Source organism: Perca fluviatilis, chromosome 9 (assembly GCF_010015445.1).
Source record: "Perca fluviatilis chromosome 9, GENO_Pfluv_1.0, whole genome shotgun sequence".
Classification (NCBI taxonomy): domain Eukaryota; kingdom Metazoa; phylum Chordata; class Actinopteri; order Perciformes; family Percidae; genus Perca; species Perca fluviatilis.
In genome coordinates, this window is record NC_053120.1 from 9,438,226 (window position 1) to 9,461,825 (window position 23,600).

The 23,600-nt window shown below is 37.6% G+C and overlaps 2 protein-coding genes across 14 annotated transcripts in view; both read left to right on the top strand.

Moving 5' to 3' along the window:
- Window positions 1–23,600, top strand: part of LOC120566011 (complement factor H-like) — a 159,031-nt gene that overhangs the window by 53,721 nt on the left and 81,710 nt on the right. For 3 of the 9 annotated variants that reach the window (XM_039812197.1, XM_039812201.1, XM_039812200.1), the window contains exons 11-13: window positions 19,443–19,613; window positions 20,330–20,515; window positions 21,151–21,318. In XM_039812197.1, coding sequence (XP_039668131.1) covers window positions 19,443–19,613; window positions 20,330–20,515; window positions 21,151–21,318 — 525 coding nt within the window. Of the gene's footprint in view, window positions 1–17,356; window positions 17,543–17,641; window positions 17,834–17,951; window positions 18,138–18,772; window positions 18,941–19,442; window positions 19,614–20,329; window positions 20,516–21,150; window positions 21,319–21,820; window positions 21,989–23,600 lie in introns of all 9 variants that reach the window. The other 6 variants (XM_039812203.1, XM_039812202.1, XM_039812205.1 and 3 more) reach the window with 6 other exon arrangements.
- LOC120566012 (complement factor H-like) overlaps window positions 1–23,600 on the top strand; it is a 99,218-nt gene that overhangs the window by 31,516 nt on the left and 44,102 nt on the right. Inside the window, exons 12-15 of one of the 5 annotated variants that reach the window (XM_039812207.1) lie at window positions 8,788–8,985; window positions 10,332–10,517; window positions 11,085–11,264; window positions 12,518–12,861. In XM_039812207.1, the coding sequence (XP_039668141.1) occupies window positions 8,788–8,985; window positions 10,332–10,517; window positions 11,085–11,264; window positions 12,518–12,711 (758 nt within the window). In that variant the 3' untranslated portion in view covers window positions 12,712–12,861. Of the gene's footprint in view, window positions 1–5,379; window positions 5,725–8,787; window positions 8,986–10,331; window positions 10,518–11,084; window positions 11,265–12,517; window positions 12,862–23,600 lie in introns of those variants that run through there. The other 4 variants (XM_039812208.1, XM_039812212.1, XM_039812210.1 and 1 more) reach the window with 4 other exon arrangements.

Genomic DNA, 23,600 nt, shown 5'->3' on the forward strand with positions numbered 1-23,600 from the left:
GTTTGCATCCTTTGAAGATTTTGCATACAGTATGTTAAAGCTGATATTGTTTCCAGTGTTTGCATGTAGCCGCTTGATTTAAACATAACATAATGAAGATAGACAAGAACTACAGAATAATTAACACGCAACACTGTGTCTTAAATTATGCTGACAGTAGAACCAGGGTCCAAAATTAGCACCCGCCACTCACCAAATGTGATTGAAAATCTTTGTTGGCGAATAAAACGGGTTGATAAATGAAGCTACTTTACTACAAACTTTCACCACTGTAAAACCTGAGTTGATTGACCACATTTTGTTTTGCTTCAACTCTGCAACGGCATCGGGGTTGGATGATATGGCGGTATGCCGTGCAACCGTAGAAATGTGTCCACGGTTGGAGACTTGGCAATTCAGTACCATTTATGAGTATTATTATTTACTCATTTTTAAAATTAGTTTTTGGGCATTTTAGGATTTTATGATATAGAACAATTGAATATTTGAAAGGGGATAGAAAGGGGGAATGGCATGAATCAAAGGGCCGCAGGTCGGATTCGAACCTGCAGCCGCTGCGACAAGGACAGAGCCTTTGTACATGGCTATCCAAGCGCCCCACCGTTTGAGTATTTTTTTCCCATGATGGCGAAGGCATATCCCGCCCTACTCTGTCACTGATTGGCTTACCCTGACATTCTTACCCTAACAAATCCCACTCCTTTTGCTTAAACTAAACCAACCCAACCACAGCAGGCGATCATTACTGGCCAATCAGAGGGAAAGTAGGGCGGGTCATGCCATCACCATGCCTTTTCTCTCCTAGGAAAACAAATTTTGCATATCGTTTCCACCAAATATCCATGTTTCGACCTCAGAAGCCATTGTCAAGGGATCTTGTGATTCTTACAATCTAACAAATCCAGCTGCTTTCAAGGTAATGAAATTTGGGCATGTAAATACAGAGCAGGAGGAGGCATCCCAGCCTTTTAAAATAACTTGTATAAAAAAATGATACAAGCTAGAGTTGATTACCAGATATTTGCACACTGTAGCTTTTTTTTTTACGTTGTTTCATCAGTTGATTTTTATAAAAGATGAGCAAATCCTGCAGGATAAGTCTTTTTTTTTTTCTTTTGGAATACTCTAAAATACAAATTATTTATCATTTCGGTGTTTTTTTTAATTTTTCCGGTAACCTGTTTACCTTTAAATTTTACCTTGTAATACTTGAAATTATTGTTTTCTAGAACCTTAAAACTTTTTTAAGTGTTGTTTCATGTGAGGTAATTGTTTTTGTCTGTAGGGAAAATAAAGAAGATAATAATCAAATGTGATAAAGAATGATATAGTTATTTTGAACCATTTCTTTATGTATTCACAGAACAATTACTGTAGCGTTATATTTACCATAAGCGTGATATGAAATGACATACTATGATATAGTGTTAATTTTGTCACCTATTTTTAATTTAGTCTTAGTCTTGTGCCAAAATATTTTGTTAGTCAAGTTTTAGTCGACTAAAAGTCTCGCCATTTTAGTCAAGTTTTAGTCAAAACATTTTAGTCTTTTTTTTAAATAAATTATTTCTGATAACCATTTAAGTCAAATAGTTATAAAAATAAATGCTATAAAGTTATATAAATATTGAGCCTCTTCCTTATTTCACCAGTAAACGACAAAAACAACCACTGCATGGGGAAAGGACATTTTACATTTTACAATAAAATAAATGCAGCACGAAACTGGCGAGGCGTATTTCAAGTGAACGCAACATGTGTTGTTTTTCAGACAACGGCAGCTGCAGACTGTCGTACGTCTCGTGTTGGAAATAGAGACAAACCTTTACACCGTTTAGCTGTCAGCATTTTAACTGTGTTAAATCCAACTGCTAGCTAACGGTGGGCTAACGTTACCTGCTGCCAAGTGTAGTGTTAAAGTGATGGTTCGGAGTAATTTCACCCTAGGGTCCTTTGCACCTGTCACGGCTGACCAGGAGACAGACTGGAGTAGTGAAGCAGATCTTTATTAGACAATGATCCAACAACGAGCAGGAAGCAACAGGCAGGAAATCTGGTAGCTGGGTAGGCAGGTTTCAGAGCAGCAGCAGACAACATGATACAAAGTACAGGTAAGGCAAACTTGGAATGACTAGGCTTAACGTGAGTGGTCAAAGCGTCGTGTGGAAACGAGACTAGACAAGGCGTGTGTGTGGTTGTGCTGCTTATGTAGGTGGTGGCTGATTAGTTGCAGGTGGTGGACTGAGGATGAGGCTTGATGAGGTGCAGGTGTGTGTAATTAGGACTGAGGGGACTGGGAGAGTCTGATCTGCGTGAGTGACGAGGAGTATGAATCAGTGGGAGGAGTGTGCTGGAGAATGAGAGAGAGTGAGTGCTGGTGACAGTGAATGGGGAAACAAACAGTCAATGAACACCGACTAACAGTCCAAGATACCCTGACAGCACCATGATCTCGAGCCAAACACCCCCCCAGAAGCTTTTTTCACCCGGGTCGAACATTGGGAGCGTTAGCGTAGCGTAGCGTTATCAGCTGAATAGCTTAGCGCAGAGGCTAATGGATCCGAAGTGTCTCTTTACATTACCCCACTAATAATGCCCGAAATGATACCAAACGTCTACAGTAGTACAAATAGGTTATGCACTCATAAAACGATGGATTGTAAAATTTGTAAGTACACCAGAAGTTTATGTAAATAACACTTGCCTGCTGGCTTCTGCTCTCTGCTGCTGCTGCTGCTGTTAATACCGGGCAGTAAGAGTGCTTAGGGACATCTACAAATTACAACACCAAAAAGAGATGCAACAAAAATATTTATTAATTTAATGATTAAATAAGGTAATGTCTCCAAACTTACCTCAATTATTAATTGTCTCCTGCTAGTTATACTACAGCACTTACTTTAAAAAATAAGTTAAATTAAAAAATATTTTTGTTGCATCTGTTTTTGGTGTTGTAATTTGTAGATGTCCCTAAGCACTCGTCTTACAGCAGCAACAACAACAGCAGAGAGCAGAAGCCAGCAGGCAAGTGTTATTTACATAAACTTCTGGTGTACTTACAAACTTTCCAATCCATCGTTTTATGAGTGCATAACCTATATGTACTAGTGTAGACCGTTGGTATCATTTCGGGCATTATTAGTGGGGTAATGTTAAGAGACACGGATCCATTAGCCTCTGCGCTAAGCTATTCAGCGGCTAACGCTACTCTACGCTAACTCTCCCAATGTTAGACCCAGGTGAAAAAAGCTTCTGGGGGGGTGTTTGGCTCGAGGTCATGGTGCAAAGGACCCTAGGGTGAAATTACTCCGAACCATCACTTTAACTAGCGCCCCGTGCAGCGATGTTTCGGTTGCCTCTAACATCCGTTTAGGAGCATCAGAGAGAAGCGCAGGCTATTCGGTCCGGTAGATAACAGTCGTTAGGGCACCTGTCGGTGCCGTAGCACCGGGTCTCAGTAACAGCTGAATATTCTATCTCATGATGAAAAAGTAGACGATTGTAGACGAAAATGAAGAGAAATTTTATCTTAGTTTTTATTTTATGCAAAACATTTTAGTCTCGTCTTTTTTCGTCAACAATAATGCATGTTAATTTAGTCTTAGTCAGCGTCTATGGACATTGGCGCAGTCTCGTCATCGTCTCGTCTTAGTCATGGAAAAAAAGGTCGTTGACGAACATATTTAGTCTCGTCTCGTCTGACGAAATTAACACTACCATGATATAAGATTTTGGCCATCTCGCCCACCCCTACACGGTATGCAACGTATGACCATCAATAATTCTGATGAAATTCTTTGACTGCGCTTCAATGTCCACTGTTGGCTTACTTATCTCACTCACTACCCGGCTCGATTAGCAGCGGTACTGGTCGGGAATCACGGAGGAGAATTTCACACTAACCGCCAAGAGTAGGTTTTGTGACATCAATACATTGAGCCGCAGCGTTTAATACCATCCAATGCAGTTTTATGGTGGGTTAAAAAAAATTGTTTTGCCAGTTAATGTTTTCACTTGAACAGCCAATGGCAGATAGACCCAAAACGTTAATTTTGGAACTAACCACAATTCAGCCCACCAAAGCCAGCGCAGTAACATAGTATTTGGTGACAGTTGACAGGAATTTGAGTTTTTGGCATCTGTTTTACGTTATCAAACGAAAACTATAGCTAATGATACATCAAGTCAAACCTATAGTTGGGGAGATATCCACGGCTATCCTAAGCTATAAGCTTAATTTACTCACTGAGTTTTCCTGAGATGTTATCTGGCCTAGGTCTACTATAACTGAAAAATAGCCATTAACATGCACCAACATTTTAATAATTAAGTTTGGTTTCTTATGTAAATAAATAAATAAGGCAGCAGATGAATGTAATCATGATACAGACCAAAAACAGGTAAACTCAATAATCTCAGCAAAGTAGCAGAAGCAGTAGGCTAACATCTCAGCTTCTGACTCTGGTGAAATTCATGTGATTCAATTTGACTAAACAACCTTTTTATTGATTTCAATATACTTTAAATAAAAACACAGAAATGTCTAATCCCTATAACTACAGTATGTAAATGATCAAATTAATGTTCATTCTCTCTAAAAGGTATAATTAACCTTCTGTTCTCTATCGTATCGAGACTATCTCTCCACCGTTACATATTCCATATGTACAGGGATGATCCCCCTGATGTCAGGTACATGGATACTTCTTTAAACACACCAGCTTACCCGGTTACACTCTATGCTATTTCCTATAAAGCCCCTGTGCTGGTTGGAATCACTGATCGGAAGCTTCTCCGAGCAGCCTACAGCTGGAGAGATAGTCTCCTCGCTCAGAGAACCAAGGTTACAACGTAATGAGCGTTTCACAGTTTGCTGGCCATTAATGCGCTATATACTAAGTATTGTCACAGAGCATGTAACTTTTATTTTTTATTTTATTTTATTTATCCTTTATTAGGCCGTTGAGAAAAGTTTCTCATTTGCAACGGCGACCTGGCCAAGAAAAGCGTTAACGTGCAAGACAACAAATAGTTTCACATTCAATACAGTACAAGAAAACAGAATACAATATGCTACATGAAGTGCAGAATAAGTGGGGATTACAAATGCCGGCACGTAGTGAGGTGCAAGTAAGTCGATGGATATGCAATATACATGAACAGAGAGTCTATATCGCTGCTGAGATGGTGTAAAGAGTCAATAAGCAGAACTGACTGTTCTGAGCCTGTACTGATGTAACTGATTACATTTGGGAAGACCTATTCAGTTTTTAAGCTCTAAATATATTTTGTATCTAAGAATAGCATTTATTATACATAGAGTTTGATATGAAGTAATTTCCCATTAATAAAATGCTGTTTATCTGTTATCTCTTGCAGAACCCTGTACTGTGGATAAAGAGCTCATGAACAGATATAATATTGCCTTCAGATATGGTCATGAAGATAAGCAGTATTCAACCCATAATGATTTTATCACGTTCACTTGTACTGCAGGTCATAGACCTACCGGCTCATTGCCCATGCGTCAGCAGTGTATTGATGGTGTGATGAACCTGCCCACTTGCCAGTAAAGGTTTTTAGTTAACTGGATGTGATGAACATGATCTGGCCGGACAAACATGTAAACAATTAACCAAAGTAAAAAGTAAGACCAATTATGATCCAGTGTCTGTATTCCAGATCTTTGTGTCATAATTTTAATAAAACCTATATTTTCACTCAGTCTGTTTTCTGGCTCTAAATGTATGATTGGAGTAAAGTATGTGTCCCATCTTGACTTTTTTTTTTACATGCTCAGAGAAATCACGTCAGCTTTACTGGAGAAAGCTGTTCTTCTCTCCTGGAAGAGAAAAACACATTATTTCCAAAATAATAATGCAGCACAATACATGACAAAACTGGGCCCAGTTTCCTGATAATGACTGGAAGTTAAGAGCATTTTCTACAAACGCTTCTATAAACGTAAATTTCCTAACAGGTTTCTTTAAGCAGCTCTTCTCTAAGCATGCTGATGCCGATAACAAGAATAAGTTAGCAATTTCGAGGTGCTGAAGATTCAATTCTATTCAGTTTATTTATGAAAGGGGACAGTGCAAATTAATAAAAAGCATGATTTTACATGGGTTAAAAAAGCCAGAATTAGCCATAAGGCTATTTTTCATCTGTAGTCCCCTGCCCTTGATGTTAAGAAAGACTGAATACACTTCAAAGTAAAATTTAAGCAGTAAATTAGAGGTTACATTTTTTTCAGAAGGACCCCTTACAGAGAATTTACCGGGGACACCCTGATGTATGTCCCCTGAAATAATTTGACGTAGCCCATTTCTGAACTTATGTCGAAGAACAACGCAAGAGAAAAGCATTAGAAAGATACTGTATGAGACAATGCATTAAACATGTTTGCTGATTCTAAGAGTTAATAGATTTGTTAGAATAGAACATAATCTTTGGTATGTTAGACTTAACAATTAAAATATTTGTTGAACTATGAAGATTTTTTTAAAAAGAGATGATAATATGATCATCATGATCAATTATGATAATTTGAATGAATAAATCACAAAATGTTTCATGGACCCCCTGACAGTATGATGCAGACCTGCGGATGGTTGGAATTATTCATTATGAAAATAAAGCTTAATTTTCAGTAAACAATCTGCAGCATTCAGCCTTTAATACCATAATTCATGTTCCTGGGTAAATGTCAGTTTCAGAAAATAAACTTGACCTGCTGCTGAAGGCAGATGTTAATTCTAAGGTCATATGAAACCTAAACTGGAGCAGTTTCTTCAGTATGCACGACGTCTATTGTGAATGTCATTCTGTCAACATTTCTGTATTATAGACGTTAGTGTGTTGCTTACATCATACAGTATACGCACCATAATTAAAAAGAAAAGAGAAGATCTGGAACCTAAAAAGTATACCATCAGGTGAGCACAATAATAGTTCAAATTCTGTGTCAGCCAAACACATTTGAGTCACTTTTATTATTATTGTTGATTTGGTCTTTTCGTGGGATTTGTAATCCCATTTTTTCCCATTTGTAAAAAAAGAAATAAAAAGAAATACAGAAATTTCCAGACTCATCTTTTAAATATTGAAAAAAGTTAACAGTGATTTGACCCAACATGCCTTGCATTTTTCAACATTTAACCAAAACTACAACCATGTTTTAGTGGACTAATTTTAAATATGTGAATTGTTTTCTTAAAGTCCTGTGCTTTGTATGCCCAACAACCGTTCCTGGCCTTCTCCATAAGACTTCTATGGAGAACATCTTACATCTTGAATTGGCCAAACATAGTGAGCAAAATCTGCAGCAATCACTAATAGCAAGCCAAACATCTTTTAACAAAGGTAATTTATAACTGTTAATTAATTTCAACCATTGGCTGAAACCATATTTATACCTTTACATATTTTTATGAATAAAACTGATGCACAAAGGATGCTGTTTGTGAGCACATCTGGAACATCCAGTATTGAGAACGATGTGTGTTTGTGTGTTGCAATGTGTACAGTCCCACAGGGCAGACCATGTTGTGAACCTCAGGGCTCCCCGAGGACTCTAACACACAGTAGTTCTGCTCAGGAGACGTTTGTCAAAGGACCATGAGTTTGTCTGTAATCCTCTTTCTCCAACTGTGGGGGATTGTGGAAGTCTCTTCATCCCAGAATGGTAAGTAGGGGTCTTTTATTTACTGAAGTGTTAGGATTTAGCTTTGTGGACTTCAACTTCAACTTTATTTGTGTCCCTGAAGGGCGATTTGGTGTGCAGCAAGTATAACCACATACAAGATACATAAATACATATTATTATACATATATGTTCTACACACAGTCCAACTGGAACACAACCGTAACAGTACGAGGAAAAATACAGTAAATACCATTACAAGTTGCATGGATACGAAACAGAAAGTGTTTAGATTAAACTAGGGTATTGTACGTGACTCATACATAAGAGAGGAATAACCTGTATATTACATTGGTATCTTCCTTGTATATATTTAAAAGGCCCATGTTTGTGTACGGATATGTCATTACCATTAGTGTAAAAGTACTACATTTTGCACAGAGGCCAGTTCATGCGGTCTGTGATAGCATACTGCCTTATCCTCTTAATTATTGTTTTGGTAATTTAAAGATAATTTATCAAATTTGTTCTGTTACCTCAATTCTTACAGTGCTTTTTACTGTTGTTTTAAGTGATCTTATGAGCTTACACATTGATGAAATGTCTTTGTCATGTCGTAAGTGAATTGGCTGTCTGTTCTACGCTCACTGCAGTACTCTGCTTACACTGTTGGAAGATGTTTTTAATTATACTTTTTAAAGTCTCTTTCAGACACAGGCTTCATTTTGTAAAGTATGTGGCACATACTGTATGTATGGCAGTTTTGACTCAATTGTACGCCAATATGTAAACAATTAATTGTTCAAGATGATGATAACAGTATGTATGCAAACATTTGGAAATTTGTGAATAACTTTTAGAGAAATTAAAACACAGATGATGGTACTGAGAGGTTTATAAAAAAAAACTGCATTAAGCTAGTTCACTGACTTCAGTTTTGAGCAAATAAACATCAATCTGTTTGTTCAAAGCAAAACATACCTAAATGTGGTAAGTCTGAAGGATTTCAGTGGCCTTTAACTCTTTTCTGTGCTGCAACTCTACTTTGTGCTGATAAAATGTGGGTGTATTTACACATCAGCAACTTGCCTTGTTCAGCTTGTTTTTTTTTATCTTCATTGACCTTACGGACTGTTTGTATTTAGGTTCACCATCGAGCTGTAACCCCCCGCCTGCAGATGGAGGGGTTACAGTAATAGGTTTACCAGAAAATGACAATCCCATTCTTCCTGACCGCCTCCTCGCATTCATCTGTGAAGGACCTGGGAAATATCTGAATGGCAGTTCAGTGCTGAGATGTGGTCAAGATGGACAGTGGGATCATCCATTCCCCACTTGTGAAGGTAAACCCTTTAAGATAAAAACTAATAATTCTGTACACAATATTTATGTCATACATACATACAGAAATACATACACACATTATCATTCATTTGAAGTCAACTTTGGCTACCTAGCTAATGAAAGTCAACCATTCACTCTCCCTTTAGCTCCATTTTTGGTCTCCACCATTTCATAAAAATATTTACCTTTAGCGGTTAAATGCTCCTCTACGTTCACCAGCAAGTCTCTATGTCTCTATATCTCTGTTTTTAGGGTATTTTCGCTGAAAACAGCTGTCTCTTGTATCTTGTTTTGTTGTTGTATCTTTGTATAATTCCAATAAATAGTACATTTACATACATTTGCAGGTAATGTTTCAAAGATTTGGACACTCAGTCAGATCGTACAGTTGTAGCCGATTGCTTACACACAGAAATCAAAAGTGTTACACAACTATCACTACCTTACACTCAAGGAGCAAAACATTGGCCCAGATGTGCACCACTATAAGCACAATGTCAGCGTCACACTTCTTCCAAAACATTACACACAGTGATTTGCAAAACACTAAACACACGTGTATACATTAGACACAGAAATACTGTATATCATGATGTCACTTCCTTGCAATTCCAAAGCACTGTCAAATGACCACACCTATGAGCCAATCTGTAAACACACGCATCAGGTGCCCAAACACATGATTGCTTAATTGTAGACACACCAATCAGGATTAAGCACTATAAAAATGCAGCAGGTAAGTCTAGTATTTTCTGTACAGTATTTTCAGTTTCAGTATTTTCAGTATTTTACTGTAATTGTAAGTTGTACTGGATACTGGTTTGTCTGTTTGCTGAGCTAACAACACTACATGTTTTGTTGTGATTCTCCATGTTGACATGATGACTGATTTATGTATATGGAGAGAAATAAATTATATTTTCCTCAGTCTGCAGCATTGGTCTTGTGTAGTGACTTTATTGTATATTTTCTCTGTGTACTTCATTTACAGTACTCTAATCACTGAGAAGTAGACTTGCTAAAAGTGTTTTAGGTTAGCTACAGCAGTGTGTAACTGGTTCAAACAGAATTAAGTCAAATGATATGTGTGTGTATCATATGGTAACAAAATATGTTTTTTATAAATTAGTGTATAGTTTTTGCAAGAGTGTTTCATTTAGCAAAGGGTCTGAGGTGTTCTGCAGATTGGGTGTGTGGTTGTGTTAATTGGGTGTGTAGTGTTTTGGAAAACCGGTCCCTGTATTCAAAATATTGCTTAAGCAATCGAAAAAAACTGTAAGTGTAATGTGCTGGTGTTTATACTGTTTAAACCTCTTGATTAAACAGATTCTCTTCTTAAAAACAGAAAACTGCAAAGTCCCAGGTCTATCAGACGGCTTACAACTCACCACACATGAACCAGGCGATCAACTCAGAACAGGAGAAAAGTTGATGTTTAATTGCCGCCGGCGTGGAGACTTTGTAAGAGGGAAAGCTGAGGTTGAATGTTTAGCAGGCGGACGGTGGAGTGATCCATTCCCAACATGTGGAGGTAAATAAATTCTTTTCTTTTCCCCTTGCTCCTTATCTAGGAAAATGATGGAAAAAGATGATCAATGACCCAAAAGTCAGATGGTTCTAACAGTGCACTGCAATCTCACAACACCTGATTTGCTCTATTTACCTTGTGTTTTTTTTGTGCTGTGCTATTTTCTTCTTCTTCTACTATATAGTAATAATACTTAGTGTTTCAAGTTTCATCAAATTATTATTACTGGTATTAAAATTAATTTAACTTAAAGTTAAGTAAAGTTGAATTAACACATCTTTAAAAGGGTTTGAACCACACCTGAACATTTAAACCTTCATGAAGGTATGGGATGTATTGCAGAGCTGTTGTATAAGACTATATTAGTTTTAGCTAGGTGTACCTAATAAACATTTACAGACTTCAATAAGAAAAAGGCTTTAAGGGCTTTTTTAGGGAAATAACTTTGTGTGTGTGTGTGTGTGTGTGTGTGTGTGTGTGTGTGTGTGTGTGTGTGTGTGTGTGTGTGTGTGTGTGTGTGTGTGTGTGTGTGTGTGTGTGTGTGTGTGTGTGTGTTAATGTGTCTTTTAGCTCCTTCAGGTTGTGGGATACCACCACACATTGCAGATGCAGACACCAGGGGAACTCTTAAATCCCAGTACAGACATGGAGAAAGGGTTGAATACAGCTGTCAGAATTACTACACTATGGAGGGTGAGATTTACAAAACCTGCCACAATGGTGAATGGACCGGACAGATGAGATGCCTCAGTAAGTTACAACTCCTTTCACAGTTTTCATGTTGACATTTGTAGCCTATGTAAAACTGATTTTGGTTTCTGGGGTTTGCATGTAGCTGCTTGATTTAAACATGACACGATAAAGATAGACAAAAACGAAGGAATAATTAATAGGCAATAATGGGTCTTAAATTATACCGACAGTTGAGCTGAAAAGTCAAAATGTAGTTACTACATGTTTGGTGAAAATTAAGTTAAGACAGGAATCTGTTTTACATTATGAAAGAACAACTAGTCAGCTATACACATTTATCAAGTCAAAACTATGGTGAGATATCCCTAAATTTAATCACAGATTTTCCCTCGGCTGTTAAGCCTAGTTGAAAATAGCCTTTCGGAAGAAACAACCTTTAAAGTTTGAATAAATAAATTTGGTAGCTGGTGAATGTAATCATGATGCAGACAAAAACAGGTAAAGTCCATTATCTTAGCAAAGTAGCAGCAACAGTAGACTAACATCTCAGCTTCTGACTCTAGTGAAATTCATGTGACGTGATATGAGTAAACAACCTTTAAATCACATAAAATGGTAGATTATTGATTTCAATATACTTTAAAACACAGATACGTCTTATCCTTATAACTATGGACTGTAAATGATCTAAATAATAATTTTCCTTTAAAATAGGACAAGAGAGGTGAAAGAACACATTTGTTTTATAGATGCTGTGTCTTCCTCTGAAGATTGTTCAGAGGGAGAATGCAGTATCGGCATTTCTTTTGGGTCAAAGCGTCAGAAATAAAAGGTAAATGCATAGATTTCTATCAAATAAGGTAGCACAGACGCATTGCCTTTACTGTACACCAACCGATCATGCACACTGTTGTGTGTAGTAAAAAAAAGGCCCATTCTTAGCCAGGAAAAACCTTGACATAGATAAACAACATCAGGCTACATAAATAAAAGTACACAGCAAACACAACAACACAAAATGTAATACAGAACAACTTGTGTGATAAAACCAACGTCAAAAAAGAAGAAAGTTAGGAGAGTGAATTAAATCAGTATAGGGAATACAAAGACAGATCAGGAAGTGACTTGACAGAAGCCAAGCAGCCTCAGACTACGCTAACAGCAGTAGAAGGGCATGTTACTGATTACACCTATTCAGTGTTTAATCTCTAAATATATTTTGCATTCTATAATAGTGTTAATTATACATGGAGTATGATGTGAATTAATGTCCCATTATTAAAGTTCTGTTTATCTGTTATCTCTTGCAGAACCCTGTACTGTGGATAGAGAGCTTATTAACAGATATAATATTGCCTTCAGATATGGTCATATTGATAAGCTTTATTCATACCATAATGATTTTATCACATTCACTTGTACTGCAGGTCATAGACCTACCGGCTCATTGCCCATGCGTCAGCAGTGTATTGATGGTGTGGTGAACCTGCCCACTTGCCAGTAAAGGTTTTTAGTTAACTGGATGTGATGAACATGATCTGGCCGGACAAACATGTAAACGATTAACAAGAAGTACAGTTATTAACTTATCTTCTGTACCTACTTCTGCTCTGTCAACTGAGACAGTTTTAATAAAACATACATGTTCACGCAGTCTGTTTTTTCCCCTCATATGTATTGTTTTATTAAAGCATTTGGTTAATTTTTGTATGTATTAGTCAGGCCTGCAATGCTGTTAAGCACAACATTTGCATTTAGAGGATTTACTTTTCATACTCTTAATAAATCATTTAGGTACATTCAGGTACTAAATAAATAGTATTCTCCCCGATGCTGGACACACGACTGTAACAGTGTTGAAAAGTAACTAAGTACATTTACTGTTTGAGGGTACTTGTACTTTACTTGAGTATTTCTATTTTATGCTACTTTACAACTTTACTCCTGCTAAATTTCAGAGCAAAATATATTTTACTCCACTACAGTTGACAGATGAGACAGAGTTATTTTTCAGATGACAATTTTACATTTAAAAAAGGAATGATAACCTTATGTAAAACAACACATTGTTAAAGATTAACAATAACAATAACTGACCTTTTTTTTTCTCTGGTGGCACCATATGAAAAAAATGCAGTCTAGCTGAGGACTCCTTGGGCCCTATTTTAACAATTTGAAACGCAAGTGTGAAACGCCAAACGCAAGTAGCTTTGTGGGCGGATCTCTGGCGCTGTTGCTATTATACCGGCGGGATAAATGACTCCTGCGCCCGACGCAAATCTTAAATGGGTTGGTCTGAAGTAGCTAGGTGTGGTTTGGGCGTAACGTGAAAATAACCAATCAGAGGGCTCATCTCACATTCCCTTTAAGAGCAGGCGTATTGTTCCATGGCGGAACGGCTATTATTATGGCGGATTTGCTTAGCGCACGCCAGCGGGAGCTGTCCGGGATGCGGCAAAGTAATAGTCCGCTCCTTGTCCGGGTGGCGATGTTGCTGCGGCCTCTCGGGCGCATCTCCTTAAGTCTGGAGAGGATTGCTGCAGCCATGGGCGCGGGGCCTCCAAACGCACCACCTGCTCCTGTTGTGCCCCTTCCTCCTCCCCCCACTCTATCTCCGTCCACCCGCTTCCATCAGGCGCCGCGATCGTTACACTCCAGATTCACCAGATTTCTCCCGAGTGTCCAATCCCACTGTAGTTCAACATCACGTCTCCTTAAGTCCTCTATATTTCCTCATTTATGTCATCAACACATCCATGATTCATGGAAATGTTGTGTAAAACACAACAAGCCACAAAGAATGCGCGACTTTTTGAGGACTGTACTGTAAAGTGCCTCCTGACCTATCCAAACACCTGAAGCGCATTTTCAGTAATATTTTTCTTTGTAATTATGTATGGTTTTCAAAAATGGGAACTGCTGTAGATGAGAGAGGTGTGCGCTGTTGCACACGCTACATTATGGCCGCGCCCCTAAAAAAGCATCTGAATAACGCTTGCTGACTTTAGCTTAGCGCCCACTGACTTTAGACCAGGTTTTTCCTGGTCAGTGGCGGAATCGTTTTCTGAAACTGCAAAATAGGGACTACGTAACGTTTGCGCCTGAACACGCCCCCTCTTTTCGCTGAACCGCCCCCGGGAGCGCAAATACATTCCCTAATTTACCGACGTGCATCTGTGGAGGGAAAAGTCCGCTGTGCGTCGGGTGCAAAATAGGAATGATACATGCGTCGGTGTACAAAGGCAATTGCGCTGAGTGCAAGATAGGGCCCCTAGTCTCATTTTAGAGAACTTTATCTTTGAAACTTCTTAGATGGTTACCTTCCAATCACTGTTTAAAGCGTATAGAGGTCAAATTATCTATACAAATTCTTTAGTTTTTTCTTCATTTCACAGGCCCTCAGATTTATCTTGTGGGACTGTAGAAGGGCCCCACCCCTAGATTTGGAAACACTGAAGTAAACTAACAACATAAAGTAGATCAAAATAGCTCCACCTCGATGATTCCAGATGCAGGATTTAATTGTAATGGACATGTTGCTTTGGTAAGGATATGTGTACGTGTTCCCCCATTAGTATGTATGCAGTGTGCTTTTAAAGTCATTCCTCCCATTAACAAAATGTGTCCATTATATCCTGCACGATAAATACTGATATAATTAGGTAACATAATAGTGCATTCAAAATGAGCCATGGGTGCCCGATTAGTTCAGTTGGTAGAGCAGGCACCCAGATATAGAGGTTCACTCCTCGATGCAGTGTGCCCGGGTTCAACTCTGACCTGTGGTCCTTTGCTGCATGTCATTCCCTCTCTCTCTCTCTCTCTCCTCCCTTTCATGTCTTCTGCTGTCCCATCAAAATAAAGGCTGAAAATGCCCAAAAAATAATCTTTAAAATTGAGCCATGACCAAAAGCCCATATTAAGCCCATAGTAATGAACCTGAGATCAGGTGTACCAGAGGAAGAGCCACTGAGCCACCCATTGATTGTGGGGGTGTTCTGATGGTGGGATGACCCTGTCCTCTTGTCAGTAAAAGCTTCAGTTGACTGGAAGTGACATGAGCTGGCTGGACAAACATGTGAATGATTAACCAGAGGGAAAAGATATTGTATTGTAGTGCTGGTATCTGTAACAATTCTAATAAAGAAGAAATGTATTTTTGGCCCTAAAGCACTCAGTGCTTTATAAATCAACAGTAGTGTTTAAAATAACTTATTTCACAAACGGGAAGCCAGTTAAAATTCAAACTCCACACAGAAAGGCCTGAGACAATCTGGGTTCGAACCCACAACCTTCTTGCTGTGAGGAAGAAGTGCAAACCACTGAACCACCATGCTGCCTGCTATGTTCAACTGTAGGTCTGAGTCCATGACTGCTGTTTGGATTTGTTTACATTTCTAATCTCATTCCTTGTTTTGGGAAACTGTGTAAATACGTGTGTGTGTGTGTGTGTGTGTGTGTGTGTGTGTGTGTGTGTGTGTGTGTGTGTTGGTGTGTGCGTGTGCGTGTGTGGGTGCGTGTGTGAGAGTGTGGTTGGTGGGGGTGTGAGACTGTTTCACTGCAAATGTCTGCATTTCTACTGCACAGACAGACTTCAATCTGAATAACTCTAAGAGGAAAAACCTTACCTCAGCCTCAAAGAGTGGAGTTCCTAAATACAGCGATTCCTGGATCTTCACAATGAGACTCTTTCACCTTCTTTGGCTTTTGATCCTGTTACTGAACAGTGATTCATCTTTACAACAGAATGGTAAGCATGTCAGATTTCAGGTCCATTTTCTCTGTTGTTTTACTGCAGTTAGAAAACAACACGCATGCATACATTACATACATACATTGTTGTCAGTTGATGCTTGGGGCCTAAGACACCAGCTAAAAAAGAAAATCTATGTTACCAATTTCTATGAACGCCATGTCTGTAATGCATAATAAGCACATTTATAAGACATATTTCATAAGCCCTTGTAAAAATCTTTAAAAATGTGTAGAATCATGACAAATTATAACAAGGTTTATAAAGTATTGTAAGTGGTGGACATTATGTATTATAAGTTAATGTTTTATACCTCCATGCCAAAGTGACAACAGTGTTTGAAAGAAGAGTCTGAGTCCTGGGTTACAGAACACATCATAATGACTACCGTAACTTTAGCCAGTTATAGAGAACTGTTCTGATGTATTATAACTGATGTGAATAATGTCTTATAATCCAAAAATACACTATAGCATGACTGGGAGCTTTAAGCAAAGTGACATCACTGTATAAGGTTATTGCTATTGTATAATACAACACATTTATGAGGACTTATTTTTTATTTTTTTATGGGGTTTACAGTGTTGAACTTAAATGATGATTAAAACATGATATGGTGTCAATTTACACATTACCATTATATGTCACATGAAGCTAACGCCCACAGGAGACAATGTACAATACTCTATCAGCAACGCCGTTATCGAATACAAACACAGCAAAAATTAATTAAATGAATAAAACAGAATATTCCTAGAAATAATAACAATATTGAAATAATGATGAGGACTTATGAGCAGTATTTGCTGGCTGCAAGTTAGGACAAAAATTTATTCCAAATGATTATCAAAGCCATGTCGAGTCTTTATTTTCTGAAGCAGACAACTTCTCATTTTAATTTAAACGGCCAATGGCACCATCACACCAAACACAGTGGCTAATGGCAAAAGACTGGGCTAGTATAGAGCATTGGCTAATCTCCTAGGACAGGTGTTAATGTGCAACAGAGAGTTGCTGTAAGTGAACTCAGCCAATCTACACTGGGTAAATACAACCAAAATCCATGCAATCCCTGTTTAACGTTTTTATCCACCAGTGAGGAAAGGTCGCAAATATGTACTTAGCTTTTCAACAATTATGAAAAGTAAATTTCTTAATATCATGCTATACCTATAGTCCTGCACTTTAGCTGTAATCTTACATGTATACACGCTGAAGCCAGATCTTCAAAATAGGAATTCATGGAATTCAACCTGTTATTGATGATTATTACCTCTGAATGTTTAAAAAGCATAGATTATTTTAGTCTTCTTGAATCAGGTTCATCAGTACTGTTCATTTACCTTTTTAATGAAAACTTGTAGTAATATTAATGCTTGTGTGTATTCTTCAACAGAGATTAAATGTACAGTACCTCTGATAGAAAATGGTTATGTGCCTGATCGCGATATCCGAGAGTACAAAGAACATGATGTCCTGCAATTAATGTGTGATGATCGATATAAACCCACTGAAGACAGACCTTCAAAATGCACAAAAGTAGGAATAAGAGCCGAGTGGACCCCCATACCTGCGTGTGAACGTAAGTATAAACTGATTAATGCAATTTATTAGTTATATCACACTAACTAGTGGAAACTAGTGAAAACAGATGATGTGCTTCATTTCCCAACAAATGCAGCAATAAAATGTAGACTGGAGCTGATGCCAGGCGAGGGAACCAGGTATGAATCTGTTTCCAGAAATGTGTTTTTATCTGGTGAGACACTGAGAGTCATTTGTGGAGAGAAGTACAAGATTTCTAACAATCAGGAATCAGCAGTAACTACATGCAATGAGGATGGAGAGTGGACTATCAGACCAGTATGCACAGGTACAACCATAGACAGACTGATATTGTTGTTCTCTACTGTGTGTGTGTATGGTTCATTAATCTGTGATGATGATTATCAATCTTTACTGAAGATACACAAGTCTGTCTCTTATTCTAGAGGTCGTATGCAGCAATCGAAAACCACAACATGTGTATTCCTGGGGTATCCCTTACTGGAGAAATCAACCATTTAAAATGGGTGAGACTATAAACTATAGGTGTGAGACAGGCTTCAAGAGCACAGATGATGCTACCCTGGCCACATGCACCAGAGATGGATGGACACCAAATCCACTCTGTCAAGGTATTGTAAAATTAATCTTGTATTTATGATTGTTAATGTTGGTATCCATATTTTTGATAGTGGAGAAGAAGCTTTTGGTCCAGTTAGGATTAATATTTCTACTCTAATGGCTATTTTTCACTAGAAAAGTCCCAGGAACTAAATTCTGTAACTAAATCAGGAAATAAAAATCCCTTTTTCCATTTCAGTCACTTCATTATTAATCTGTCCTGGTACCATGGTGCTCATTGTAGAGGAAATACTGTATTATGTTGTGTAGTACTCCACACCACTTCACTACAAGGCTACTTCATGTTCACTCTCATACACACCCCTCACCCCACAACATAAATACAGAAATAACTGTTGGTGATCACATTCAAAAAGAAGCAGGTGCCCATATTAATTTCGAAAATATAGACCCAGAATAGTCAGATCATTATTATTCTTGCCTTTCTGCTACTTGCACTCTGTCACTGGCTGTCAATCTCTTGATATCTTTGCTTACAAGTCCATACTCCCCACATCACTATTTCTATAACTATATTTTTATGTGTACTAACAAGTGTGAAATAAATGTAATATAAAAGTAGTCTTTCATATTGCTGCCAGTAAGAACACACTTGATGTGTACATGTTTGTTTCTTTTGTTTAAGAAATAACATGTGACAGAAAGGATATTCAGGAGGCAGATGTTATCGGAGAATACAAGCAGACATACCGCTACAATGAACAGGTCCGTTATGTCTGCAGGGAGGGTTATCAAGGACAATTCACTCTAACCTGTAGAGAAAATGGTTGGATTGGGAATCCAAGGTGTACAGGTAAGAATGTTCAGGACAACAAATTCAGTGTTGGCACATGCAACATTTAATAACATTTGTTATTGCTTTTTTGTTTATACATGCATGCAATTTATTGATTTTGAGAAATTACCATCTCAGCCAAACCTGTCAATATTATTCTCCCAGTCAATCCCAAATCCAGTACAGTCATGCTTACACCACTATATAATGTATTTTGTTAAAGAGATTATTAGGAAATGGATCACTGAGTAATAGTCACACATAATCTGTAATTTTGAGGTTTCTAAACAACAGCAGTAACAGGAAAATAAAAATAAAACAGTAAAAAGGTTTTGAGTTTTGCAAGCTTCAGTTTTTCTTCTAACCAATCTTATTTTACTACTCCACAGAATGCCAAACTAATCCACATTTAAAACTGATATTAATCTGTTTTAAAAGCACAGCTTGTTAGCTTTCATTAATTTTGACGTAAGAACACACTTGATGTGTATATGTTTGTTTTGTTTGTTTTGTTTTTTAGAAATAACATGCAACAGAAAGGATATCCCGAAGGCAGAAGTTATCAGCGAATACAAGCAGACATACCGCTACAATGAACAGGTCGGTTATCGCTGCAGGGAGGGTTATCAAGGAGGAGAATTCACTCTAACCTGTGGAGGAGATGGTTGGACCGGGAGTCCAACGTGTACAGGTAAGGACGTTCAGGACAACTAATTCACTGTTGGCACATTTTGTTATTGTTTTACTGTTTTTTAAATGCATTCAATTTATTGATTTTAAGGAATTAACCTCTCAGCCAAACCTGTCAAACTTATTCTCGCAGTCAATCCCAAATCCAGTATACAATAAATGCTTTCATGCTTACAACCCAAATATAATGTATTTTGTTAAACAGATTATTGGGAAATGAATCACAGAGTAAAAGTCTCAAGTAATCTGTAATTTTGAGTTTTCTAAACAACAGCGGTTTTTGTTCCAAAGTTATGTTTTTCAAACTATCTGAACACCTGAAGGGTGACTTTGAAAGTTACAGCCACAATGAAGAAGTCCAATATGCACAACTGTTTACTGTTACCTGTGAGCAAAGCGGTTGGACTGGGATTGAGAGCTGTACAGGTAACATACAACTACAACAAATACAGTTTTAAGGCTACATATGGTGTAAGTTTTTATGTTTTAACTAAAGTAAAACATAATTTGTGTATCTGCCAGTGATTCAGATCTGCTCCAAAATGTATTGTATTCTTCTTTGCCCCGTGTTACACCCTTCCACCAAGTTTCAGAAAAGGTTATAAGCTTTTCACAAACAAAGGCTCGTGGGCTGAGGCCAAATGTAATGACGACGTGTTGTCTGGACTTCAACAATGCATTGCTAATTAAGATACACAAGTCTGTCTCTTATTCTAGAGGTCGTATGCAGCAATCGAAGACCGCAACATGTGGATTACTGGGGTATCCCTTACTGGAGAAATCAACCATATAAAATGGGTGAGACTATAAACTATAGGTGTGAGAGAGGCTTCAAGAGCACAGATGATGCTACCCTGGCCACATGCACCAGAGATGGATGGACACCAAATCCACTCTGTCAAGGTATTGTAAAATTTATCTTGTATTTATGATTGTTAATGTTGGTATCCATATTTTTGATAGTGGAGAAGAAGCTTTTGGTCCAGTTAGGATTAATATTTCTACTCTAATGGCTATTTTTCACTAGAAAAGTCACAGGAACTAAACTCTGTAACTAAATCAGGAAATAAAAGTCCCTTTTTCCATTTCAGTCACTTCATTATTAATCTTTCCTGGTACCATGGTGCTCATTGTAGAGGAAATACTGTATTATGTTGCGTAGTACTCCAAACCACTTCACTACAAGGCTACTTCATGTTCACTCCCATACACACCCCTCACCCCACAACATAAATACAGAAATAATTGTTGGTGATCACATTCAAAAAGAAGCAGGTGCCCATATTAATTTCGAAATATAGCCCAGAATAGTCAGATCATTATTATTCTTGCCTTTCTGCTACTTGCACTCTGTCACTGGCTGTCAATCTCTTGATATCTTTGCTTACAAGTCCATACTCCCCACATCACTATTTCTATAACTATATTTCTATGTGTACTAACAAGTGTGAAATAAATGTAATATAAAAGTAGTCTTTCATATTGCTGCCAGTAAGAACACACTTGATGTGTACATGTTTGTTTCTTTTGTTTTTAAGAAATAACATGTGACAGAAAGGATATTCAGGAGGCAGATGTTATCGGAGAATACAAGCAGAGATACCGCTACAATGAACAGGTCGGTTATGTCTGCAGGGAGGGTTATCAAGGACAATTCACTCTAACCTGTAGAGAAAATGGTTGGATTGGGAATCCAAGGTGTACAGGTAAGAATGTTCAGGACAACAAATTCAGTGTTGGCACATGCAACATTTAATAACATTTGTTATTGATTTTTTGTTTATACATGCATGCAATTTATTGATTTTGAGAAATTACCATCTCAGCCAAACCTGTCAATATTATTCTCCCAGTCAATCCCAAATCCAGTACAGTCATTCTTACACCACTATATAATGTATTTTGTTAAAGAGATTATTAGGAAATGGATCACTGAGTAATAGTCACACATAATCTGTAATTTTGAGGTTTCTAAACAACAGCAGTAACAGGAAAATAAAAATAAAACAGTAAAAAGGTTTTGAGTTTTGCAAGCTTCAGTTTTTCTTCTAACCAATCTTATTTTACTACTCCACAGAATTCCAAACTAATCCACATTTAAAACTGATATTAATCTGTTTTAAAAGCACAGCTTGTTAGCTCTCATTAATTTTGACGTAAGAACACACTTGATGTGTATATGTTTGTTTTGTTTGTTTGGTTTTTTAGAAAGAACATGCAACAGAAAGGATATCCCGAAGGCAGAAGTTATCAGTGAATACAAGCAGACATACCGCTACAATGAACAGGTCGGTTATCGCTGCAGGGATGGTTATCAAGGGGAATTCACTCTAACCTGTAGAGGAGATGGTTGGACCGGGAGTCCAACGTGTAGAGGTAAGGACGTTCAGGACAACTAATTCACTGTTGGCACATTTTGTTATTGCCTTACTGTTTTTTAAATGCATTCAATTCATTGATTTTAAGGAATTAACCTCTCAGCCAAACCTGTCAAACTTATTCTCGCAGTCAATCCCAAATCCAGTATACAATAAATGTTTTCATGGTTACAACCCAAATATAATGTATTTTGTTAAACAGATTATTGGGAAATGAATCACTGAATAAAAGTCTCAAATAATCTGTAATTTTGAGTTTTCTAAACAACAGCGGTTTTTGTTCCAAAGTTATGTTTTTCAAACTATCTGAACACCTGAAGGGTGACTTTGAAAGTTACAGCCACAATGAAGAAGTCCAATATACATGTAACGACAATTCACAACGGTTTACTGTTACCTGTGAGCAAAGTGGTTGGACTGGGATTGAGAGCTGTACTGGTAACATACAACTACAACAAATACAGTTTTAAGGCTACATATGGTGTAAGTTTTTATGTTTTAACTAAAGTAAAACATAATTTGTGTATCTGCCCTGTGATTCAGATCTGCTCCAAAATGTATTGTATTCTTCTTTGCCCCGTGTTACACCCTTCCACCAAGTTTCAGAAAAGGTTATAAGCTTTTCACAAACAAAGGCTGGTGGGCTGAGACCAAATGTAATGACGACGTGTTGTCTGGACTTCAACAATGCATTGCTAATTTATTTTTATTGCACTACGGGCAAGTTGTAAGAAGCATAAAGTAAACCAAAAAAATGTATTTCAAGCTGTACATAATTACTAGAAATGGGTGAGACTTCAAGATATTGGTGTAAGACAGGCAACGAGAGCACAGATGGTGCTACCTGGGCCTCATGCAACAGAGATGGATGGACACCAAATCCACTCTGTCAAGGTTTAACTTTATATTTCTTAAGTTACTGTCATAAGGAGTTACTTTTGTGTCTGTATTTTAAAAGTGGGGAAAAAGCTTAGAAAATGGAAATAGAATTTGAAGACACCACAGCCTTCTCTGTGATCAAGTGGCAAAAAAAATAAAAGGAAAAGGAAACCAGATTTGACAGGAATATATGTACATGCAATTTATAATCCTAAAATTTGTTTGTAGTACAAATAAATGTTTTAAGATTTACCATGGTCTGGTTAAAACTGCATATCATAACATTTCTGGTAATCCCTACTGTCCACTCTCCAAACAATGGCAAAGGGTTTAAAAGCTCAAAGAGAAGAAGGGCTAAGGGGACGACCCTGTTCAGGTCCCTAAAACAACATGGCTTGCATTTCTTGAATGTTAGCAGAGTTACTTTTTCTTTTATCTTTTTAATCATTTTATCAGATTGCCATTTTCCATGCTGAATTTGCATCTGATATTGCTGTGGCCAGACTTTAAAAATTATTTCACAATTGGCCCTTTCTGTTCCTTTCAGTTCCTTCCATTTACTGTTCACTGTGCCAAAATCTAATACCTCAACTTGTACCCATATATTTTTTAGAGAGTGTAGGCTGTGGGAGTCCACCACCTCTCACAGATGGAGACATCAAGTACACCATTAAAAGTAATTACAGCCATCAAGAAAGGGTTGAATTCATGTGTCAAAGATACTACACCAT